Source organism: Mus caroli, unplaced genomic scaffold (assembly GCF_978045245.1).
Source record: "Mus caroli unplaced genomic scaffold, Mus_caroli_1 scaffold_15, whole genome shotgun sequence".
NCBI classification, from domain to species: Eukaryota; Metazoa; Chordata; class Mammalia; order Rodentia; family Muridae; genus Mus; species Mus caroli.
In genome coordinates this window covers 14,552,314-14,576,930 of record NW_028227270.1, presented here as the reverse complement: position 1 = coordinate 14,576,930, position 24,617 = coordinate 14,552,314, and the positions used below count along the sequence as shown (strand labels likewise).

General features: G+C 41.6%; 1 protein-coding gene across 5 annotated transcripts in view; it reads right to left on the bottom strand.

Annotated features, from left to right (window-relative positions):
- The window catches only part of Ipo11 (importin 11), a 132,661-nt gene that overhangs the window by 100,391 nt on the left and 7,653 nt on the right, over positions 1-24,617 (bottom strand). For all 5 annotated transcript variants that reach the window (XM_029468283.2, XM_021180389.3, XM_085830859.1 and 2 more), the window contains exons 2-6: positions 20,086-20,229; positions 15,378-15,478; positions 10,150-10,222; positions 9,597-9,800; positions 1,443-1,575 (exon numbers count right to left, since the gene is read on the bottom strand). In XM_029468283.2, the coding sequence (XP_029324143.1) occupies positions 1,443-1,575; positions 9,597-9,800; positions 10,150-10,222; positions 15,378-15,478; positions 20,086-20,223 (649 nt within the window). In that variant the 5' untranslated portion in view covers positions 20,224-20,229. The remainder of the gene's footprint in view (positions 1-1,442; positions 1,576-9,596; positions 9,801-10,149; positions 10,223-15,377; positions 15,479-20,085; positions 20,230-24,617) is intronic.

Below are 24,617 nucleotides of genomic sequence, written 5' to 3'. Positions count from 1 at the left end.
AACTTTAAGATACAACTAAAAGCTTCAACTTTAGGCTATATAAACACAGTGTCTCTCCTAAAACCAATGGGAAACTAAATTCTGTACATATCTGAAGTAGACGAGAATGCTCGATTGTAAACACATCTTACGGTAGCTAAAACCTGGTGCACAATGACAATTAAGGTAATAGTTTTTTGAGTCAGGGCTAGATTTAAATCCTTTCTCCAGTACTTATAACTGTATTGCTTAGGGCAGTTTTTCTATATCCACTTTCCTAGTGGAAAATGAGGTTACTATCTGACTTCCTAGTTACTAAAGGATTCAATAGTATAATACATCTAAAACAGCACAACTCCACAGCAAGGATGAGAGTATAAAGCAATCTGGGAGAAGAGGGTAGAACCTAGGGTCTCTTGAACACCAGGCAACATACGAAGGTTGGGCCTCATCCCAGCTGACTCTAAAATCTAAAGTCACTTTATTAAGTAAGCATTGCTATCTATATTACTACAGAATTATCTATTAGATAATGTTCATGAGTCCAAAGACCATATATTAAAATTAAATTTAGGCTGAATGTGGTACTGCACATCTTTATGCCAGAACTCAGGAAGCAGAGGACATCAGATCTCTGTGAGTTCAAGAACAGCCTGGTCTTTCTATCTACTGAGTTCTGGGTCTACTTGTGTTTTTTTAAAAAAAGCTCAAAATGTAATTGTCTACAACTCAAATGTGGGCAGTTCTTTAAAGCCACTCACACTTTTGTTCACAGATCTCCCCAAGTTTGGCTCACAGTTTAGGAGTTGTGCATGCACAGTCTAGTCAGTTCATGTAAGTGATGCACTAGGATTGTTTTAAGAGAGCAAGGTAAGATTCTAAGGTATAGTAGTGCTGAGTAGATCAGGATTAGGAAGAGGACTGCGTGGGGGTGATGATAATCAGACAAATGAGTGGGTCAGAAGGAACAGCAGGCTTTACTCAGTAAGGCCAGTAACTTGGTTCGCAGAAGGTGAGATGGAAATGATGCTACAAGAATGCTTACAAGCACACGATAGGAAAGCATGGGCCAAAGTAGCATCCCTATAGCCACCTCCTAAAACAGGGCTTGCCCTGCCTGAGGCATAAACGTGAAAGACCCCATTCAACTAAGCACATAGGACTGGAGCATTAACAGGACAATGGTGACGGTGGGGCCCAGAAGGAGAAATGTACAGCAAAGTAGAGGCACACGAAAGAAGCATGGTGGCAGGCCTGAAACCACGAGTGACATAACTCTTCCACTGAAAAGGACTTTATATTGTGACATTTCTTACAAAACAAAAAGATCTCTAGTTCTTGTCATACAGAGAATCCAACCATTTTCTCAAGTACAACTGAGAAGGATATCTGTCCAGGGAAACTACTTGGGAACTGTGCTAGGCATGATATTTCAAAGATGAGCAGATCAAGTTTAACAGTACCTTTTAACGATAGTAGTGTTCGCTCTAGTGAACTCAGAACTGCAGCTTCATTGCCAGAAGAAACATGCTGCAGAAATGTGTCTGTATGATGGTTCCACAGAGAACAGGCAAAATTATAAATTCCAGAAGCTAACTGCAAGAAAATGCACCAAATCTGTATGTTACACACTTTAATAATAAATTACACCTACAAAGCAATACATCGTGGCCTTATAATAAAAACCTTATCTTCAGTAAAGATTTTAAAGAATTAAAAAGTATGATGATGCCTGAAAGATTTTTTTTTTTTTTTTTTTTTTTGGTTTTTCGAGGCAGGGTTTCTCTGTGTAGCCTTGGCTGTCCTGGAACTCACTCTGTAGACCAGGCTGGCCTCGAACTCAGAAATCCGCCTGCCTCTGCCTCCCGAGTGCTGGGATTAAAGGCGTGCGCCACCACGCCCGGCTGCCTGAAAGATTTTTAAGTGTAATCTTTTAACAGGACTATTTATGGTGTACACTGGTGGCTTTAAACACACACATGCACACAGGGGTATATTCTTAAAGACTTAGTCACTTGGGATTCAGCAGTTCAGAGCACTGACTTGACTGCTCACCTACAGGTCCTGAGTTCAATTCCCAGCAACCACAGGATTGCTCACAACCACGTGGTTGTAATGGTTGTAATGGAATCTAGTGCCCTCTTTTGGTGTGTCTGCGATAGTGCACTCATATATAAAATAAATAAATCTTCAAAAGAAAAAAGAATTATTCTCTTATAACAATATCTATCGCTGGGCAGTGGTGGCACACGCCTTTAATCCCAGCACTTGGGATGCAGAGGCAGGCGTATTTGTGAGTTCGAGGGCAGCCTGGTCTACAAAGTGAGTTCCAGGACAGCCAGGGCTATACAGAGAAACCCTGTCTCGAAAAACCAAAAAAAAAAAAAAAAGAAAAAAAGAAAAAGAACCAATATCTATCCCATCAGTATCTATATTTTGCATTCATTAATGGGTTGAAAGCTCATTTTTAAACCCATCATTTATGGACCATCACTTAGTATGTCACACACACTCATGTGCTAAACTATGAAGTTAGTTAGACTTCTGTGTTCCTCCTCCAGCTCTGTCCATGGTGTTCACATAGTTAAAGCTAGAAATACACAAACCACATGGCTTTCAGAGTATAGTTCTAACCTAGAGCAATGTTAAAAAACTTACCAATGGGCTAGAAACTGGCTGACTTATACAGTGCCCGCGAGGTCCCTGGCTGTTTCCTCACAGTAACCTCTCACACCATTCCCAACTCCTTGACTGGAATGCCCACTTTTCTTAAATTCAGTACCATAACCAACCCATCTTCTCAGCTGCAAATCCTCCTGATAGCTCTCTCTGAAGAGTCTATTTTATGATGACTATCTTTAACAAGTATTCCAGCTACTTTATAATTGTTTAGTCCTACTGTAAAACAAGGGAAGACAGATTTAAAGAAAGAACCCATACTCTGGAAGCCATCAACTAATGTCTGCTTCTAAAAGGCTCAGACAGAAAAGACAAAGCAGTGAAGTCAACCAGGTTAAGAGGGACACAAATGGTTTTTCTACATTTTCTTCTAAAAAACATGGCAGGGAAGTATGTTCATGAAGACACTACACAAATAAGCTATATGATAAGCACTCCTGAGAACTGGTTCTCAAAAACTTTAAGTGGTAGATATTCTATTTTTTTTTTTTTGGTTTTTTCGAGACAGGGTTTCTCTGTATAGTTCTGGCTGTCCTGGAACTCACTTTGTAGACCAGGCTGGCCTCGAACCCAGAAATCCGCCTGACTCTGCCTCCCAAGTGCTGGGATTAAAGGCGTACGCCACCACCGCCCAGCTGATATTCTATTTCTAACCAGAAGATAGAGTGCCACCAACTGACAGCTTGGTGACTTCATCTGAGAAGCACAAACTTAACTCCTTCCAACACACAAAGCGAGCCATTAACGTAGGCTTATCTTGTCTTACCTTCTCAAGATACTAAGGTCACTGTCCTCACAATTCCCACTAGGAAAAGTTAGCAATAAAATATTAAAGCCATGGAACGTATCACCATGCAACAAACTGTAGAAACCAGGACACTTCACCTGAGACTAATCAGCAAGAAGCAGTCAACAAGCACAGAAGCCGGGCACACAGCATGGCAGACAACCAACAAGAACAGAACAGAAGGGAATGGCACTCTTCTAAATTAATCAAGAGATCTTAAGAGATAGAGTTCACCTCCTGGCTCAAACCTCCTGGCTCAAAGAAATGGTATGTAAAAATATCTCTGAGAAGAACTGGAGAATAATCAGATAAGACAGGAATATGAAGTCATTTGTTTTTCACTTTCCTCAGATGTGGCACATTAAAGAACACATTTAGATAGATAGATTAGATAGATAGATAGATAGGAAGGAAGGAAAGACAAACAGACTGACTGACTGTTGCAGCCTGTGTTGGGCTGGGCAGGCTCTCCTGCGCTCACACCCTGTGTTCACCATTAGGCCAGCTCCACTGTGTTGCCCAGGCAAGGTGCAGGGCCCATTCTCCCAAGTGTAAAGTCAGTGAAGAGGCAGGGCTAGCTCTCCTGCTCTCATGCCAAAATAGTAAGGACAGCTTAAGCAGCAAAACTCTTCATAGCAGTCTTCCCACACAGCTAGCAGCAGCTGAACAGCTATCTGCACCTCCATCCTACACGACCAGGTCCTGTCCGAGCACCTATGACCTACAGACATACATATCTGTGTTTCTAGGCTCAGCTAATCAGCTTTCTCCTAGATAGTTTTAGCTCTATATAATCTAAAAAGAGCTTGTTCCCATGAAATTTTGCTTTATACTTTCTTGTTTGTTTTTTGAAGCTAAAGTTTTATTACATGGCTTAGCAGGCTCGGAACTAACCAGAAAGGATGTCAGTTTGGCCTCAAACTCACAGAGCTCCACCTGCCTCCGCCTCTCACAGGTGCCACCTCACCCAGTTTAAATACCTTCATTTCTAAGAACAGAGCTCTTCTTCCATTGTATTTTGGGCTGCTTTGTTTTTCAGTGCTGGGAACTGAATCCAGACCCTGTGCTCTTCCTAGGCAAATAAACACTCAATCCCTGTACTCAGCCTAATTATCTATTTAACAGTTATTGAGCACCAACCACATGTGCGGTTTTCTAGGCTAGGTAGCAGAACTGCAGCAATAAAAGCACTACCTCAGTGATCTGAGAAAGTTAAGTGACCATTCAGCACAATGTGGTAAATGGTCGTCCACCAAGCTTAGCATCAGATGCTAGGCAGACTTTTATCACAGAAGACAGGGTAAAGAACTGAAAGGACACTACAACAAAGCCAACCATAATACTGAAGCAACTGCTAGGTTAAAACAAATACCTGAGAACCAATCAACAAATAAGAAGACTGTACCCTTTAACAGCCCAAGCAATTCAAACTTTTATTGCTGAGTAACCATTAATAAAGGTTAGCTGTAACCAGAATTTTCTACATATTTGACACTGAAAGGCAAAGTGGGGGGGGGGGGGGGCGCGGCAGGCGAGATGGCTCAGTGGCTAAGAGCACTGACTGCTCTTCTGAAGGTCCTGAGTTCAAATTCCAGCAACCACATGGTAGTTCACAACCACTGTAATGAGATCAGATATCCCCTTCTGGTGCATCTGAAGACAGCTACAGTGTACTTATTTATAATAAAAAATAAATCTTTGGGCCGGAGCCAGCAGGAACTGTGAGCAGGGTTGACCAGAGCCAGTAGAGGTCCTAAATACAATTTCCAACAACCACACGAGGCTCACACCCATCTGTACAGCTACAGTGTTCTCACATACATAAAATAAATTAATTAATTAATTAAAAAAAAAAAGAAAGACAAAGTAGATCATTTCTTTAATCCTGACTCCTAGAAATAGAGCAAAACAAATGGGAGAGGTGGTGCAGCCTTTAACCTCGCACTTGGGAGGCAGAGACAGGTGGTTCTCTGGGAATGAGGCCATCCCTATCTACATAGGAAGGTCCAGACCAACCAGGGCTATATCAAAAAAGAAAAGAAATCTGTGTGTGGCAGATGGCTCAGCAATTAAACAAACACGTTCTAGAAGAGGACCAAGGTTCAACTTCCAGAACACACATGGTGGTTCACAACCATCTGTTAACTATAGTTCCAGGGGATTTGATGCTCAATTCTGACTTCCAATGGCATCAGGAACACATATGGTGCATATACATACATGGAGGCAAAACATTTATACACAGACATTGAAAATAAACATTTAAACACAGTTGTAAAATAAATCAACAGAAATGAAGCTAACATGATACCATGGTCTATCTCTGTCCACACATCTTCACTTGCAAAGTCTGATTCAAGATCTCTGGCTTCTGTGACACCATCAGTCTTGTCAGGACTCCTCTCAGTTATCCTGCTGTTGCCCTGTACCATAGAGATCCTGTAGCTCTGGAACAGCAGGACTGTGTTGGGCTGGGCATGCTCAGTGCTGGCTCACCCCTGTGTTCACCATTAGGCCAGCTCCACTGTGTTGCCCAGGCAAGGTGCAGGGCCTGCTTTCCCAAGTGTAAAGTCAGTGCGGAGGCAGGGTTAGCTCTCCTGCTCTCATGCCCTCAGGGCCAGCTCTCCCAACAAAGTGAGGAGAGGTGGGCACATCACCCCCACACCCATGCCACCTCAGAACAGACTAATGGCAGGGCCAGCTCTCCTGCACTCTCATCCTTGGGGCTGGCTAACCTGCTCCCCAACCACTACGACCAGCTCTGCTGTGCTGTCCAGGCAAGATTCAGGGCCCGCTCTCTGGAGTGCTGCAGTTGGTGAGGGGCAGAGCTAGCTCTCCAGAGCTCATTGACTCTGTGAGCAGCTTTCCTGACTGCCAAAGGTGGGGAGAGGGAGGGATCACCTCTGTGCCCAAGCCACCCAACAGCAGACAAGTGGTAGAGTCAGCTCTCCTACACTCACATCCTCAGGGCCAACACCACACACACACACACACACACACACACACACACACACACACACACACACACCGCCTTCAGAGCCAGCTCTTCTGTGCTGCCTGAGCAAGGCACGGAGCCTGCTTTGCACAGGCTGTCAGCAGTGAGAGATGGTGCCAGCCCTCCAGAGAGGAGCATCCAGTAAGGGACAGGGCCAGTTCTGCACAGTCCCTGGACATTCAGGTGGTTCCAGTAGCTGCCCCAACCAGGGTCATCCTCAAGTTCTCTAGTGGTAATATGAGCCGTGGTCATCGACACTGACCACTGCCACTTCGTGGTCACAGACTCAGACATGCCTAGTGACAGCTAGGGCAGAAGCTTGACTTCACCATGACCCAGGTGGCAGGGCTGGCCATTCACAACAGGCCACTCCTCTCCACTCCTGAGTCTCCAGTTCCATCTCTCTTCATAATGCTCCGGCTGCTCCATTTCTCTGTCTCTCCCATCTGTCCACCACATACTTGCACACTGTGGAGGATCCAGGTACAGGCTGGCCACACAGCTAGCAGGTCCCTGAGTGACATCCTCCATCCATACTGCTATGTGGCATGTCAGCAAGCAGATGTCTATGGCCTGCCTGTGCTATTCACTAGAAGGCAGGTCTGTGGGTAGCATGGTGATCTGAAGGTCTCTGTCAGTGTTCCTCTTTCTGAGCCGCCTTTGATCTGATTTGACTTGATTTGATTTTTATGAGTCCTGGGCATAAAACAGCTTTGGCTACCAAGCCAGGTGTCAAACTAGGATGAACAAAGGACTGCCATCTGCTCTGCCCCTGACTAACACAGAACACGACCACCGACAAGGGGTCTCTTTGCCCATTGCTGGGAGTAAGACAGGGTATTTAAACCAACAAAGTTAATGTGAAGAACATGAGAGTATGTAAGAATTACTATCTAGAAAGACAAGCATGGTGTGGCATGCATGTAATCCTCGCACATATGCATACAGCACAGAATTGGAAGGCAGGGACAAGAACAGGAATGCAAGGCCACCCTTGGCCATCTGAAGCCAGTCTGGGCTGTTTCAGAAAGGAAAGGGAAGAGGAGGAAGAAATAGACGCGGACAGGAAGGAGGAAGGAAAGAAGAGAAGAAAAATGCCATGACCCAAGATTTGTAAGCTACACCCTCAGGAGTGAGGATCTCAAGAGAGGCTCTGAACCTCGTCACCTGCTCCCCAGAGACGGAAACTAACATGCACTGTTGCTGTTCCTTCTTCCCTTTCCTTGTGGCTGTGTTGTCTGGAGTTGTCTACAGCTCCTGGTCAAGAGACTCTTCGCCCTTCATCAAAATGTAGCTGACACCATACACACACACACACACACACCACGGCATCTGTCAAAACTAACGTATTCAACATGAGAGATAGCCCAAAAATACATACTTCTCCCTATTTCCCTAAACTATCCTCAAACATGAGGCACTACACTGTGTACCAGGGACAAGTTAGCTAGCTTTTTGTCAAAGAACAGAGGATTACAAAGACTCTCATCTGGAACTCTTTTCTCTGGCTGCCCCATTAAACTGTCTATCTTCCGAGAGCTGCCAGCTCTTCAATTACTCCTCCCCATGTACAGCTAGGAGTCTCCTTTAGAAATAAATAAAGCATCTCACAGCGCTTAGAATCTGTCAGGTGTTCTGGCTGTAGCTGTGCCAGAATATCCTTTATTTTAAAAACAAAAGGAGGAGGAAAGAAGCATAGATGCATGTGCATACACCTCTACACGGGAGCTTAATCATGAGGAAGAGTAGCTGTCGGAAGGAAGCAAGCCTGGAAAAGGCTGCTTCAGACCACATGTTAAGTGAAGAAGCAGAAGAAACCCTCCAGACCTGCAGGGCAAAGGCTGATCACTGGGAAAGCCTGAGTGTCAGAACACTGAAGGAAAAAAGGAAGGAAAAAAAAACACGCAAAACAATGTCCTAGAAATACCTTAGTTTTCTGAGTCCTATCATAAACTTTCTAATTATGCATGTTTTTCATAACTACCAAACGTGAGTAAGAACACCAAAACAAACACCTTCAAATTCAGTAGTATTACATGGTACAGTCCAAAATGTCACCATAAGCAATATGAAATTGCTATTCTGAAAAGTCAAAAATAGCCAGCTCTAAAACCATACTAAGAAAAGTAGAGAAAGTAACAGCTGGTAAAAGACTGCCATCCCTGAAACAGTTTGGATGGAATGTGCTGGGTGGGCTCAGGTTTGTCAATATTAGAAACTAGCTGTGTGTGGTAGGTAACCCCAACACTTGGGAGATGGAAGCATAAAGATCAGCAATTCAGTCTTCCTTAGCTACATAGCAAATTTGAGGCCAAACTGAACCATAAGAAGCCCTGTCTTAAAACAAAAATTAGAAACTTGGGGTTAGGGAGATGACTCAGCAGTTATGAGCACTGACTGACTTTCCAGAGGACCCAGGATCAATTCCTAGCATCCACATAGCAGCTCACAATTCCCTGTAACTCCAGTTCCAGGTGTAAAATCTTCACACAAACACATATACAGGCAAAACACCAATGCACATAAAAACATTTAAATTTTAAAAATAAATAAAGATTAAAAACTTGATCCATATCTGGTGGTACTATTTTGTAAAGCTTTGAAACATTAGGGACTGTGGCCACACTAGCAAACTCAGTAGGGTGAAGACTAGTTTGAGCTCTCACCTTCCTGGTCCACCAAGATTTGAAGCCTCTACCACATAATGCCTGCCAACATCAGCTCTGTCTTCCCAGTCATGTTGGACTGAAACCAAGAGCCAAAATAAACTCTTCCCATGAGTTGTTTCTGTTGAGCATCATCACTAGAGCAAAGGTAGTTCTATTTTACACCCATCCACTATCTATACATGCCAATCTTACCTCCTAATTTCAACACTGACCTGCTAATCATCCCCTTTGGAAGGGCTTTCCTGAAGAGATCTGTTACACGTCTCAGCTACACTGACAATCTCAAACCAATATCTTTGCTTTCAAAGTGTTTCCTAACACAAGCCTCCTCACTGACACCTAAGTGAGCTTTCCATACATATTGCTGCAGTTTAGATTAGAAAGATTTCAAAATCTTTCCAAAAATATTAATACAAGAAAAATGATAGTCATTTTTATACAAGTATCACTATTTTCATAATCACATGGAATCATGTTACATACTTACATCATAGAATAGCTTTCTGTCAGCGGCCAGGCGTTTGGACGCCAGCGTCTTGGTGACATGGTAGAAGGTCAGCAGAGCTCTGTGCTGGCGAAGGTCATCCTGGACTTTGACAGACTCTACAAGAGTGGGAATGAGCTCAGGCCACTGTCTCGGACAGTCTAACCGAGCAACCTTGGCAATCAGCACTGCGATCTGCGTTGCGATCTAGAGAGAAAAGAGAGAAACCATGAGGGATAACTACGAAATCAAGGGCAAGGGGTAAATAATACACTCGTGTTTTGAAACTACCTCTCAGGAATTAACTATGTTGAGCAAATAGTATTAAAACTATACTAAACTATTTAATGCAGTGGTCCATAGACTCTAAGAGTTATCAAAATTTCTTTCTAATCACAAATTACAAGTTTGACTCTTCAGGGTTTTTTTTTTTTTAAGTCTTTCTTTTTTGGTAGGGGCAGGGCAGGGGACCTGACGCGTGTCTCAGGATGGGCTCAAACTCTCCACTCAGCTTTCTTTTTTTTTTGGTTTTTTTTTTTTTTTTTTGGTCACTGACCTGGTTTATTGGTTCATTAAAGTTGGTGATGAGCCCTGCACGCAATGTTGACTTTTCCTCTTCTGAGAGAGCACTGTAAAAAAAAAAAAAGTGAAATTATTATACAAGAGAATGCCACCCAGTAGCAAGAGAATCAAAAATGCTATGAATTCTAACAATAAAACTCCTTTAAATACATGATTATCTGCTTAGGTTTAAGTAGAATTATTGCCATTACTTAAATTCTGGCACACATCAAGTGAGAAGCCTAAAGCTCCTTCCCAAATGAATAAACAGAAAGCATAATACAGTAATCTACAGAAAATAAGATAAATTCAGAGTGATAATGAAGTATGTCGATGCTCACCTTATGAATGTAAAAACACTTGTCTACAAAAAAACTCAACAGACACAGACTTCTGGCTTCTGTAAGTCTTCCTATGGATTTTACATGTAGGAACTAGAGAGATGATTCAGTGGTTAAAGCACTGGCTGCTTTTCCACAGGACCAGGTTCAATTCCCAACCCATATAACTTCTAGGCATCTGTAATCCAGATGCATGAGATCTGAAACCTTCTTCTAACCTCTGCAGGCACCAAGAGCATACATGGTACAGAGATATACATATAGGCAGGCAAAACACCCATACATATACAGTAAATAAAATTTTAAATTTACAAGTAGAGATTCCAAATCAAAGAATGGCTGTTAGAAAATATTTTAAAACTGAATTTAACTAGATGGTGAAATAAGGCATCAGGAAAAGGCATTTGTAGTAAAGTTTGACAACACAGACTCACAGGGAAAAGGATGGAAATATTACAGATTCATGTACCAGCAGTCATAAGTGTGCGCACACATACACACACACACAGAGTAAACAAACAAACAAATGTAAGCAGCGACCACAACAAACCTGATAAAGCCGGATGAGTACCAGAGTGAACACCCTGAGTCCTACCACTCTGGAAGCATCTACAAACACATTTCTGAATTAGAGTCTAGATTGATCTATGCAATGAGTTCCAGACTAACCAAAGCGTGCCTCAAAAAACTGATTAATTAACTTTGTCCTTCATTTTTCATCTTTGGAAAGGATATATGCAATACTAAAAAAATTTACTATATACAAAGAAAGAAAATATTGAGCTAAATAGAGAAGTTACTATGGATTTTATATATGTTGAATGTTAAACTGGTTCAGTAGTTTGACATTTTTATATTTTTCCTCTTCTGTTTTTAAGTTGCGCCTCAACAGTCCTCAAACTCCAAATCCTTCTGCCTGAGTTTCCCAAGTGTTATAACAGATGTGTACTACCACTATGTCTAGCTTTTGTATTATCTATTTTTAAATTAAAATTTAATCATTTTAATGTTTTTCATTCTCCCTATGATAGTGTATCTAGTATGAGACAAATTATTCCAGAAATCTTAAAAACACACACACACACACACACACACACACACGCACGCGCGCGTGCATACCTTTTAGGGCCAACAAGATGCCTCTGTGAGTAAAACAGTTTTACCTAAAGTCTTACAAGGAGTTTGGTTCTTCAGAACCTACATAAAGGTGGGAGGAGAAAAATAAATAACTGCACAGTACTATCCTCTGACCTCCTCATGCAGGCCTTGGGATATACACACTCACACATCAGATAGATAGATATAGATATAGATATAGATATAGATATAGATATAGATATAGATATAGATATAGATATAGATACACACACACACACACACACTAATAAATGAATTTTAAGTAAAGTAGTTTTTTAAAGCAAAGTATAGCCGGGCGGTGGTGGCACACGCCTTTAATCCCAGCACTTGGGAGGCAGAGGCAGGCAGATTTCTGAGTTTGAGGCCAGCCTGGTCTATAAAGTGAGTTCCAGGACAGCCAAGGCTATACAGAGAAACCCTGTCTCGAAAAAACAAAAAACAACAAAAAAAAGCAAAGCATATATTATGAGCTAAATCATAACTCAAAATTAAATGTTGAAGTCCTATAACCCAAGTATCTTTGAATACTACTTCATTTGGAAATAATGGAGTCTTTGTAGATTAAATCACATTAAGTCAAAAATCATTCTGAGTTAATGGACTCTATTCTAACACTGGAATTTTTTCCTTTTTGTTGCTTTGTTTTGTTCTGACACAGGGTCTTGATATAGAGGCTAGGCTGACCTGAAACATGCTATGAAGCCCAGAAGGCCTTGAACATAAATCCTGTGTCAATCTCCCAAGTGCTAGGATTACAAGCCTGCACCTCTATGCCTAACCTGGTGCCCTTGTAAGAAGAAAATGGAAACAAAGACACAGATCACTTGGCATAGATCATGTGACAACAGGGGCAAAGATTAGAATCATTCAATCACGTGCCAAGAAACACCTACTATTGCTGGCCACAACCAGGAACTATCAAAGACTAATCCTATGGGCCCTCAAAGTGAGCAAGCTTTGTGCTTGTAGATTTCCAGCTACCTAATCTGTAAGAGGATAAACCTAGGTTATCTGTAAACATTCAGTTGTGGCATGACACCCTAAAGAAACTAACAACCCCAAAACAAAAGAGGCAGTCGGGGCAGAAGAACTCAGTCTCAGCAAAAGACTGTACTGTGTGATGAGCCAATATAAGCATCCCTTCGGTACTCAGCCAGGAAAAAATTTTTATAAACAAGCTGAAAGCAGCAGCCAAGAGACTACAGTTTGAGAGATTTCTGCAGGACTCACAGCACTAGAGAAGCAAAGAACTCAAGGTCGACAGAAAGCAGTATCACAGAGGACAAACACTCAAGGCTTACAGTTAAAATCCCTGGAAGGCTCTAACTTGAGGCAAAACAACAAAACAACAAAAACACCCTTAGCTACATCAAGGTTAAGGTCATATCCTCAGGACCTCTGGTAGAGCAGTCAGTGCTCTTTAACCACTGAGCCATCTCTCCAGCCCTACATTCATGTTTTATGCACACCTAATACACACGGCCTAAAGGTAACCTGGGAGAATACTATAGTGCACTTACACAGTAGCTGAGATTTGTAACATGAGGTCGGTTTGTAGAATTCCCTTCCTGTGGTATCAGAGCAGCAACTCAAAGCTTCAGATTGTGGAGCATCTTGGGCTTTAGATATTTAGATTAAGAACTATTTAAAAAAACAACAACAACAAAAAAAAAAACTGAAAATAGGGCTGGAAAGATGGGTCAGTGGTTAAAGAGCACTGACTGCTCTACCAGAGGTCCTGAGTTCAAATCCCAGCAACCACATAGTGGCTCACAACCAGCTATCATGAGACCTGATTCCCTCTTCTGGTGTCTGAAGACAGCTACAGTGTACTTAAATACAATAAATAAATCTTTAAAAAAAAAAAAAACAAACAAACCAAAAAAAACTGAAAATAAACTTATCCAAACTTCCATCTCCTCAAGCTAGTAAAAGAATATTAAGTTAATTCCAAAAAATAAAAAGTATGTGAAATCTTATTTAAAGAAAAAAAAAACAGCAACCAAAGGAAAGACTGGTGTGGCCAACCAGGGGCATCTCATGGCTCCTCTATACAGAGTGCACGGTACAGCCACAGTGGCACATGTCTGCACTCCCAGCACTGGCAGGAGTTTGACAGTAACCCACAGTCTGATAAGTCTTTACAAAATAGTAACAACATGTGAATTTAACTTTGAAAAACCTTCAACACAGAAAATGGAAACAAAAGTGTTGGCTGTATAAGAAGGCACCACGTCCTGCAACGGAGGGAAGACCTGGTGGCTCTATGCCTACTTCACAGATGCACTGTGCACACAATCAATCCATATGGCAAATCTTCAAAATGAATCTGCACTTAAACTCAGGCTTGACCTCAAACAGAATGGAGAGCACCTAGTTATGGCCCAGTTAAACTGAATGATGTTGGTTGATTCTCACCTTCTGAAAATAATGGTCAGAATAAGAACTATAACTAACAGCAAAACCACAAACTTTTCAGTGCTTCAAATACGCAGCTAAAATCAATTCCTAACCCGCCAACTCTGTGACCTCTGTAAGTGCGTTCCTCGTCAGGCCCACGTTGATCTCAATACACTAGAAGACAGCGTGAGTATCCAACACTGATTCCTTCCTTAACTGTTTATATTTAGACTAGGTTAGCCAGACACAGAGGCACGGACCTGTACTCCAAGAATTCAAGAGGTACAAGCAAGGGCTTAGCTCTAAGTTCCAGGCCAGCCCGGTCTATGCAGCAAGTTCTAGGCTAGCCACAGCTATATAGCAAAACCCTGTCCCAAAATGCAAACAAACAAGCACACAATCTCTCATCATCAATTGCTTCATTTTTCATCCAAACCATCAATTACTCCTGAAAAAAAAAAAAAAAGGGGGGTTAGCTTCATACTAAAGTTTGGCCTAAAAATACACTATAGTGTACTTTCTGATACTGTTCAAGGGTAGGCTTCACAGGCACTCTGAAATACTCAGAATAAAACAATTTAGATTACTTATCCAAATGATAACCTATAGAGCTTTAGTGCCACCTACTGGAGAGCAAAGCTAATGTTATTTATTCAGCAAATCCATTTTCTAACAAAATTACAGGCTCGCCTGCACTGCCTGTCCATAAACTACATTATGTGTTAATTAATTCTTAAAGTGAACCTTCTCACTTTACTCTTAGTTAAAGCTTAGTCTAATGAAACTGTAAAAGCATGATATCCATCCATTCTTCCCAGAGAAAATGAAAGGCACAGAAAAAGATTCATTGAATGCAGATATAATATAGGATTTCCTTTTCAAAAATCAAAACATAAAAAAAATCTAATAAAAAAAGAAAAACTTCAACCTTCTTTTATAAAAAAAAACCAAAAAAGCAAAAAAGCAAAAATCAAAGCCTTTTACATCTTTAAGAGGATCTGCTACTCAGCTAGATCCTCAGAAACTGAACACTAAGACAGGCAGGCAAAAACCCACGCAAGCACGCACGCATAGGAGGACACAAACCCAGGTAGAAAACCAATGGTGTGGCTGTTGAACTATGCAAATACATTTCTCCAGTAGTTAGCACATTTGTTTTTTTTTATACATCAGGTGCTTTGCACGTCTACATGTCGTCCTTACACAAAAATCATGCTCACTTCTCTGCTGTCCCAATTTTAGCACTTGTGCAAATAAACACCTGACGAAGCCTTGTGCATACACAGGTACCAGCTCATTCTTCTTTCATTAGGAATGGGCTACACTTGGGGCCGAGAGAACTTACTGCGGTGCTACACGCCTCCAGTAACGATCAATCCCATGTTTAAAATACAGCACAGCAAGCCACCGTACATTTATATCAAGGGTGTGATTCGTAAAAATATTCTGTGAATAAAAAACAATTGCATTAGAATAAATATGCAATCATTTAAAAATATAATTAACATACCAAAATAAGGCATGGATTTGCCTGCATATTTTTTGAGGGTCTGTACTACTGCATGTAGGTGCATGTTCACTGTGTGAATGGCTTCATATGGAAGCCAGAGGACAACCTCAGGTGTCATCTCAGAAATGCCACACACCTCCTATTAGGTCAGACTGGCATGCCAGTGAGTTCCCAGGACCGCCCTGTCTCTGGCTCCACTACCCCGGTCACTTTTACATTGAGTTCTGAGGATCAAACTGGAGTCCTCATGTCTGTGAGGCAAACACTCCACCAAGCATCCCTACATGTTTGATTCTTGAGAAAATATCTCAAGTATCTCAGGCTGGCCAATATCTATATTAGCCAGTGAACTTCATGCCTCCACCTCCAGATGCTGGTACCACAGGTTCGCACCGCCATACTCAGCTCACGAGTAACGAGGATTGAACCCAGGGCTGCATGCATAGCAGGTCAGTACTCTAGCAATTGGCCTACAACCTTGGCCCAGATTTTTTTTTTTTAATTTATTTTGCTTAAACTTCATCACAACATATATCGTATTGATATTTTCTTAAAATATCTACTTCCACTGTGTACACTAAGAAAAGTCTCCTTAGCCAAGTGTTACTGTAACCCCAGCATTTGAGTGCTCAGGCAGGTGCACCTCTGGGATAAACAGAAGATAGCATGCCTATTCAGAAGCATTCCACTAAGTTTAACCAACAGATAAATATGTAAAGATTCGTTATACTATTCTTTCAAGTATGTTAGAAAATTTTCTTGATAAAAAAATTGGAAGTAACAAGTAGATTGATTGGGTTAACTAAATTGAGAAGACCTACTCTAAAAGTTGCTAGGCAAATATCCTACACCACAGAAACAGGAGAAAACTTAGCTCAGCATAACCATTCACTGCATCCTGCTTCCTGCGCACGGATGCACTGTGACCAGTGGCTTCAAACTCCTGCTGCCATTCTTTCCCAACTAAGACGAAATGAATTCTTGAACTGTGAATGAAGCCCAATAAACGTGTCCTTCCATAAATTGGTTTTGCTGGAGTGTTTTATTGCAATAGGAAAAGTAACTAAATAAGAAAACAATAACAAGACTACTTACCAATGCAATCACGCTCATGGGGCTAGAGAAATGGTCAACAGTTAAGAATTCCAGAGCACCTGGCATCAGTTCCCAGAATACAAACAGAGGGTCACAACAGTCTGTAACTGCATTTCCAGTGGGATCTCATGACCTCTTCTGGCCTCCATAGGCACTGCATGCACATGGTACATACACACATACACACATACACAAGCACACACTCATAAGATTTAAAAAACAAAAACCAACCATGCTTACAAATGAGTCTTATCAGACTTTGATCATCCAACAAGGTCTCACTGTGTAGCCAAGACAGGAAATTACTACATAGACCAGGATGCCTGCAAACTCACAGAGATCCACCTGCTTCCATCCCAAGTGTGTACCTCCATGATCGGCACAATAGCACTTTTAAGTGATATAAGGTGAGATGTGATATAACAAGCTATGTTAGTCAAATCACTAATCCATAGTTACTGCTTTGCACAATTGTGGCAAACTATAAAAATAAGAATGCAGTTAAACCATGCAACATGATCACGGTAATCAATGGGGAAATTGTCTAATAAGCTTTAAAAAGCTTAGCCTGGGAAATTGGAAAGATGGCTCAATGGAGAAAGCCTGTTAGTCTTACAGAGGGCCTGGACTGAGTTCCTAACACCCATATAAGATGGCTCGCAACTGTCAATAATTCCAGGAGTATCCAATGGCTTCTTCTGGTCTTTGTGGGCACCAAGCACACACATGGTACACATACATACATACATACATGCATGCAAAACACTCATTCACAGAAAACAAATTTTAAAATAATCCTAGTGCACACCAGGCATGCTGGTGCTTGTATTTAATCGTAGCACTTAGGAAGCAAAGGTAGGTGCATCTCTGTGAGTTCCAGGCCAGTCTGGTCCACATAACAAGTTCTAAGCCAGCAAGTACTTACTACACAGCAAGATGAACCTCCAAAATATAATTTTAAAATAGTAAGCCAGTGCCCCTCTGCTCCCTCTGTTACCCCGTGCAAACCCCCGTCTCTATCTGCATCTCCCTCAGTATGAGTGCTGGTATGAGTCTACATGTCCAGGCTAGACTTTAACTTGTTGGGGTAATCTTTCTTCACTCACTTTGTGTAAAGGTGTATCTCTGTATTTTCATTTGTTAATTCTGTACCATCAGAGAACTAAGTGCTGGCAGGATTTTGGTATTGTCATTTCTTTGACTCATCACCAGGTTTTCTACTTTGTAAATATTCATCTTTCCTCACCTGACTAAAGGCAATCTAGAAACAGACCAGAGGTTGTCTCCATATTGAGTGGTTATAATAAGAGCTGACGGCCAATATCTGGAGCAGGAAATAGGGGGTGGAACTTCCAGGCAGAGAGAGAATGATGGCGGAGGGAAAGAAATCAGATGGTAGTAGAGCCAAGAAAGGTATACAGCTAGCCACAGGGTTGGCTATAGGTCTGACAGTCAGGTCAAATTAGATAAGCCAATTGGAAGACTACCCTAACAAAAGGCCTAAACCTTAAACTGTAGAAGCCTCCATGTCATTATTTATACTGCTGGTGGGTATGAGAAAGACTCGGTATATTAACTGGCTACGTACACCAACCTAGCCTCAAACTTAAGATCTTCGCCTCAGTGCATCAGCCTCCTGAGTGCTGGGATTATGGGGCTACCATGCCCTATGAAATAACTATTTTATCCTCAACATTTAAAAGGCTACAGCAAGAAGCATTCAAAACTAGCCTGTTCAAGGAAGCAAACTGCACACCAGCCAAGGCTAGAGAGTACAACTCCATCTTTTTTAAAGTTTGAAAGTTATAACTCAGCTGGGACAATGCTCGCTGACCATGCATAGAGTCCCAGGTTCAATCTCCACCACCTTGTAATCTGAGCATGGAGGAGCATGCTTGTAACCCAATACTTGGCAAGTGGAGGCTGGAGAATCAGAAATTCAAAATCATCCTTGTTTACACTGCATGTTGAAGCCAGCCTTGAAATAACCAGGTCCATATGTATGTATGTATGTATGTATGTATTTTGTATGCATATGTGCATGACTCTCCAAAGCAGTGGTTCTCAAGCTGTGGGACATCCTACATATCAGATATTTACATTATGTGCATAACAGTAGCCAAATTACAGTTATGAAGTAGCACTGAAATAATGTTATGGTTGGGGGTCACCACGACATGAGCAAGTGTGGTAAGCAGTCACAGCGTTAGGAAGGTTGAGAACCACTGCTCCAATGTAATCCACCAGAGCAGCAGAAGCCATGCACACAGCATTTTATACAAGTGTCTATATATGCAGGCTAGGTGTGGTGGCAGATGCCTGCAATCCCAGCACTGAGGAGCTGGACAGGAGGATCACTGAATTTGAAGTCAGCACCTGCCATACAACAATCCCCTCCCCAAAAGACTCTAAATACCCACACACATATACACTAATAAATAAAAATACTTTATGAAAATGCACCAATATAACAACTAATGGTAACTCAAAACAAAATGCAAAAGCAAAAAAGGAGAAAAAATAAGCTTAAGCAGTTATTAGTAATTCATATATTCATTCAGGAGGTGGAGGCAGAGAACAGAGTTCAATGCCAGAAAATATAAAAGATCCTCTGTATGAAAATATTTAAGGGCTGGAGAGATGGCTCAACAGATAAGAGCACTAACTGTTCTTCCAGAGGTCCTGAGTTCAATTCCCAGCAACTACATGGTGGCTCACAACCATCTGTAATGGGATCTGATGCCCATTTTTGGTGTATCTGAATAGAGCTATAGTGCACACATATACATAAGATAAATAATTAAAAAAAAAAAAAAGAAAGTATTTAAATTTTTAGATGGGGGAAAAAAAAAATCAACAATATTCTGCCAGTCATGGGGGCACATGCCTTTAATTCTAGCAACCAGGAGGCAGAGACATGGTGATCCCACTGTGTTGATGGCCAGTCTGGTCTACATACCAATTTCCCGGCAAACCAGGGCTACACAATGAGACCCTGTCTCAGCAAAACCAAAAACAATGTTTTAAAGTGAAATAGAAGATACAATGGGAGACCAGGTCAATGGTGAGTCTTTGCCTAGCATGCACTAGAGCCTACATTTGTTTCTATTATTGACCAGGTCAATGGTGAATCCTTGCCTCGCATGCACTAGACCCTAGATTTGCTTCTATTATTGAAAAAAAAAAAAAAAACAACAACAACAAAAGAAAAAAACCTGAAAAATGCTGAACACAGTGTTCCTGATGTTGATGCAGATGCAGAGCAAGTCCAAGCAAATGCACTGTGACAGGGATGAAGAGAAGACACTACCTACCGTCTTCATGTCAGCACTGCTGTGGCAAACTGAAAAGCCATAGCAGTCTGATAGTTCTCAACAGACACTGACGATATAGCCTGTCCAGTTTCTTATACACAATGAATACTTAGACAATAAAACCAAGTACTTACCAGCAACACTGAATAGAAACCTGGCTGTGTCTCCCACTGTTTCAGCTGCTCCTCGGCTGGCTTCAACACAGCAGTGTCCTGACTGGTGGCCTGTGTTAGGACCTGAAGAACCACGGAGCTGGCACTATTGAGATCCATGGAAGCCTGCAATGGTAAGTTAGCACACTTGAATGCACATTGTATCTACTACAAAAATGCCCAGTAACATAAGTGGAGGGAAGCCTGCAGGGTTTGAAAAGCACTTTGTCCTGCCTGGTCACCCACATTCTGACCGTTCCTATCCACGAGCTACAACATTACTTAGAACTCCATAATTGGGGCTGGTAAGATGGTTCAGTGGGTAAGAGCACCCGACTGCTCTTCCGAAGGTCCAGAGTTCAAATCCCAGCAACCACATGGTGGCTCACAACCATCCACAACGAGATCTGGCGCCCTCTTCTGGAGTGTCTGAAGACAGCTACAGTGTACTTATATATAATAAATAAATCTTTAAAAAAAAAAAAGAACTCCATGATTGTAATTATGTCACATAAACCAATGTATTTCTAAAGAAAATTGTTTTCTATTGTTTCAAAAAGTAAATGTAAAATGAAACTGGAGAGCCTACATACACAAAACCTCAAGTTTCCAAATTCTGATTTCCTACTCTGGAATCCTCCTACCTCAGCCTCCCCTCCCTAGTGTTATCAAAATCACTGAAAGTGGACAGCGAGAGAGACTCATACTCAATGATACTTAAAAAATAAACTGAGTTAAGTGCAATCCTTGCATATAGCAGGAATGTCTCAAAAATAAAGGAGGGATAAGAAAATCCTGTGCCACACCCATTCCAGTGAAGTCTGCGTAGCAGGCCCAAAGGCTTGGACGCAGTCCTGAGGCAAAAAATTTCACGGAAACTTAAGTCTCCTAGAGCCTTGGCATCCCACAGCACGAATGCTCCAGATGTGTTCTTGTGATAGTTGGTGTTATATTATAGGTAATGCTACTCATTCAAGAAATCAGGCATTACAATTTACTGGATAAGAGCTAGTATTCTCAGGGCTAGTTCAACAAAGTAAACTTAGAATTCTCATTACGGTCATGTATAGCAGACTACATTACATATTAGAAGAAAGTTGGTGGGTTCCTCTGATAAATGGAGGTTTCCTACAGATACATAAAATGACAACTAAGTCACTCCCATGTGAAGGAATTTACAATGGCCTAGGAAGAGGGAAAGTTGTGGTCTAAGAAGGAACTAGAGTAAATACTTAGAATAACAGCTGAGTCACTCCCATACACAAGAATTTACAATGGCCTAGGGAGAAGGTGAATTAACAATGGCAAGGGCACACTGCTTTTGATCCTCGTTGTAAACACTGATTTTTTTTTTTTATCCCAGTTGTAAACACTGCCTGGTTCCTGTCAGTTTTTGTGTATGCATTTCTCTGTTTTGGGTAGAGTCCTTTTGAATCGGGTAACCTCAGTGTACCTTGGATGACCTTAATGTATCACCTAACTTCCTTGTTTTCTTCTGTAATATAAGTCTGATGCTTGCTTTGAGAAATTACATTCAGATCAACACTCCCTTGTGTTCGTGTCTGTCACCCCTCCGACTCCTTGCCCACAGGGGCGACTGAGTCCAGTCTGCAGCAATCCTGTTATGTGATAAATGACTATATTCCTTCCCCAGTTCATATGCTGAAATCTAAGGACTAATTTAGGTATTTGGAGCTGAGAAGTTAGGTAGGTATTAGACCATCAGGATGGATTCCCCAAGCATGGTCTAAATGTGCCTGAAGAGGACACCACAGAGCCACCTTATTCTTTCTGTCATATAAGGATACAATAAAAAGTCTGCAATCAGCAATGGCCCTTCCCAGTATCTAACTATGCTGGCACCCTGAGTTCAAAGCCAGCCTGGTCCATGTAATGAGACCACATCTCAGAGTAAAAAAGCAAGACCAGCAAGATGTCTCAGAGGATCTACCACCAAGCCTGATGTGATCACCTGCATTCAAATTCCAGAACCAACATAGTTCAGAGACTTATCTCCCACAAAGTTGTCCCCATGTATGCTGTGGTAACACACACCACACCAAACAAATAAATAAATGTGGATTTTAAGTGTTAAAGGTTGAAGAGTTAGTGTCTTGGAAATAACGATAATAAACAGTTTACCAAAGAATGACAGCAACCTCTCAACAAAAGTCCTCAACACCCACAAAGGCGTCGCTTCCTGTCAACACTTTCCTTTATGAGTTGGGATAGTTTAAAGCAGGTGCTTTCATTGGAAAGACACTGTCAACTTAAAGGGCAGATGATTACAAGTGCTAGAAAACAAAGTCTCTATGTAGCCCCAGCTGCCTAGAATCTGTTATGTAGACTCAGGCTGACTCTTCCACTAGTGTGCTAGGATTAAAGGTGTGTACCACTACAATTCAAAAGAGCCAGTGTTAAATGTCCCCCATGTAGATTTCTGAAAATCAAGAGTTCTAGGCCAGCCTGGACAACTTAGCAAGACTCCATCTCATTTTTTTTAAAAAGGGATGGGATGTAACTTAGTACAGCACTTGCCTGTCATGCACAGGAACCTGGGTTCTATACACATATGTATGTAAAACAATTAGTGAAAAAAAAAGTCCATGAATTTGGAAGAGAGCAAAGAAGAGGATATGGGAGGGTGGAAAGGGAAGAGGAAAATAATGTAATTAAAATCCCAAAAAATAAAAAAATAATCTTGCCGGGAGTGGTGGCGCACGCCTTTAATCCCAGCACTCGGGAGACAGAGGCAGGCGGAGTTCTGAGTTTGAGGCCATCCTGGTCTACAAAGTGAGTTCCAGGACAGCCAAGGCTATACAGAGAAACCCTGTCTCGAAAAACCAAAAAAAAAAAAAAAAAAAAAAACCAAAAATAATAATAATAATTTTCAGAAAGCAAGCAAGTGAACCAACCATGGGGCTAGAACAAAGCTCAGCAGCTAAGAGCACCTGTTATCCTCTCAGAAGGCTCAAATCTGGATTCTAGCACAGACATCAGGCAGTTTATAACCACCAGTTGAGGATTTCATTCCCTCTTCTGGCCTCCGTAGACAGACCATACACACACACACACACACACACACACACAAAAAAAAAAAACCAGAAACATAAGACATATAACAAATTTAATATAAAAACGTTACCTGTTAGAAAGCTTAAAGAAAGGGACAGTTTATTAACTTAAACTCATTTTTGAGACAGGATCTTACTATGCAGCTCTGACTGTCCTGGAATTTACTATGTAGACCAGGCTGGCCTTGAACTCACAAACATCCATCAACTTGCTTCTCCCTCTATGGTGCTGGGATTAAGGTGAGGAAAAACAAGCAAACAAACACCTTAATATTGGTGCTGGGCATGTTGGTACAGACTCGTAATCCCAGCAACATTCTGTAGACTAAGGGAGGGGAATTATGAATTCAGGGCCAGGCTAGGCTACACAGCGAGATCTTGGAAGAAAGAAAGGGATAGAAACAGGGAGGATGGAAGAAGGAGAAAGGGGGATGACCACTTGTAGAGGAAAAAAATTAACCCTGATTCTAGCAAAACTGCTAGATCCCCCAGATGAGTCACCACAATATTCTCTAGCTATGACGCGCTGCTACTGAGCAGCATTACTGAGGTCATTGCTCACGACAAACATGACCTTCTGTGGACATCTCCAACTGCACAAGACAGGAAAGCACTACTTCACGCTGACCTATCTTCTAAACATTTCTACGATTACACCTATTTCCTTGCTTAACTATAGCTTACCTAACAAATCATGAACTACGTAAAGTTTAAAAATGTGTATTCAAGAGCCGGGCGTGGTGGCGCACACCTTTAATCCCAGCACTCGGGAGGCAGAGGCAGGCGGATTTCTGAGTTCGAGGCCAGCCTGGTCTACAAAGTGAGTTCCAGGACAGCCAGGGCTATACAGAGAAACTCTGTCTCGAAAAACCAAAAAAAAAAAAAAAATGTGTATTCAGGATGGAGAGATGGCTCAGCAATTAAGAGCACTGCTTTCCCGGAGATCCAGAGTTGAATTCCCAGCAACCACATGGTGGCTCACAACCATCTGTAATGGGATCTGATGCCCTCTTCAGGTGTGTCTGAAGACAGCTACAGTGTACTCACATACATAAAATAAATAAATATATAACTTTTTAAGAATGTGTATTCTTCACTCATATATGCCATCACATCTCATCAGAGAAGAAAGCATACAGGTACGCTCACCTGCACAGGGAGAGCACTGCCTACACTGGGTTGGGCTGCTACATCAATGTCGACTAAGCAAGAAAATTCCCCACAGACATGGCAATAAGGCCATATGAGGGAGACAATTCTTCCTGGGTGAGCCTAGTTTGTGTCAAGTTGACAACGAAAATGAAGCATAACAATCCCTCCACCAGACGTTCTAATGTCTGACAGCCGTAATCCTTCTGGGAACACTATTATAACCCTGACATGTTACTATGTATACATCATTACAGTACAGCCTCTCAATTTAAATTTAATGGCCAGGGA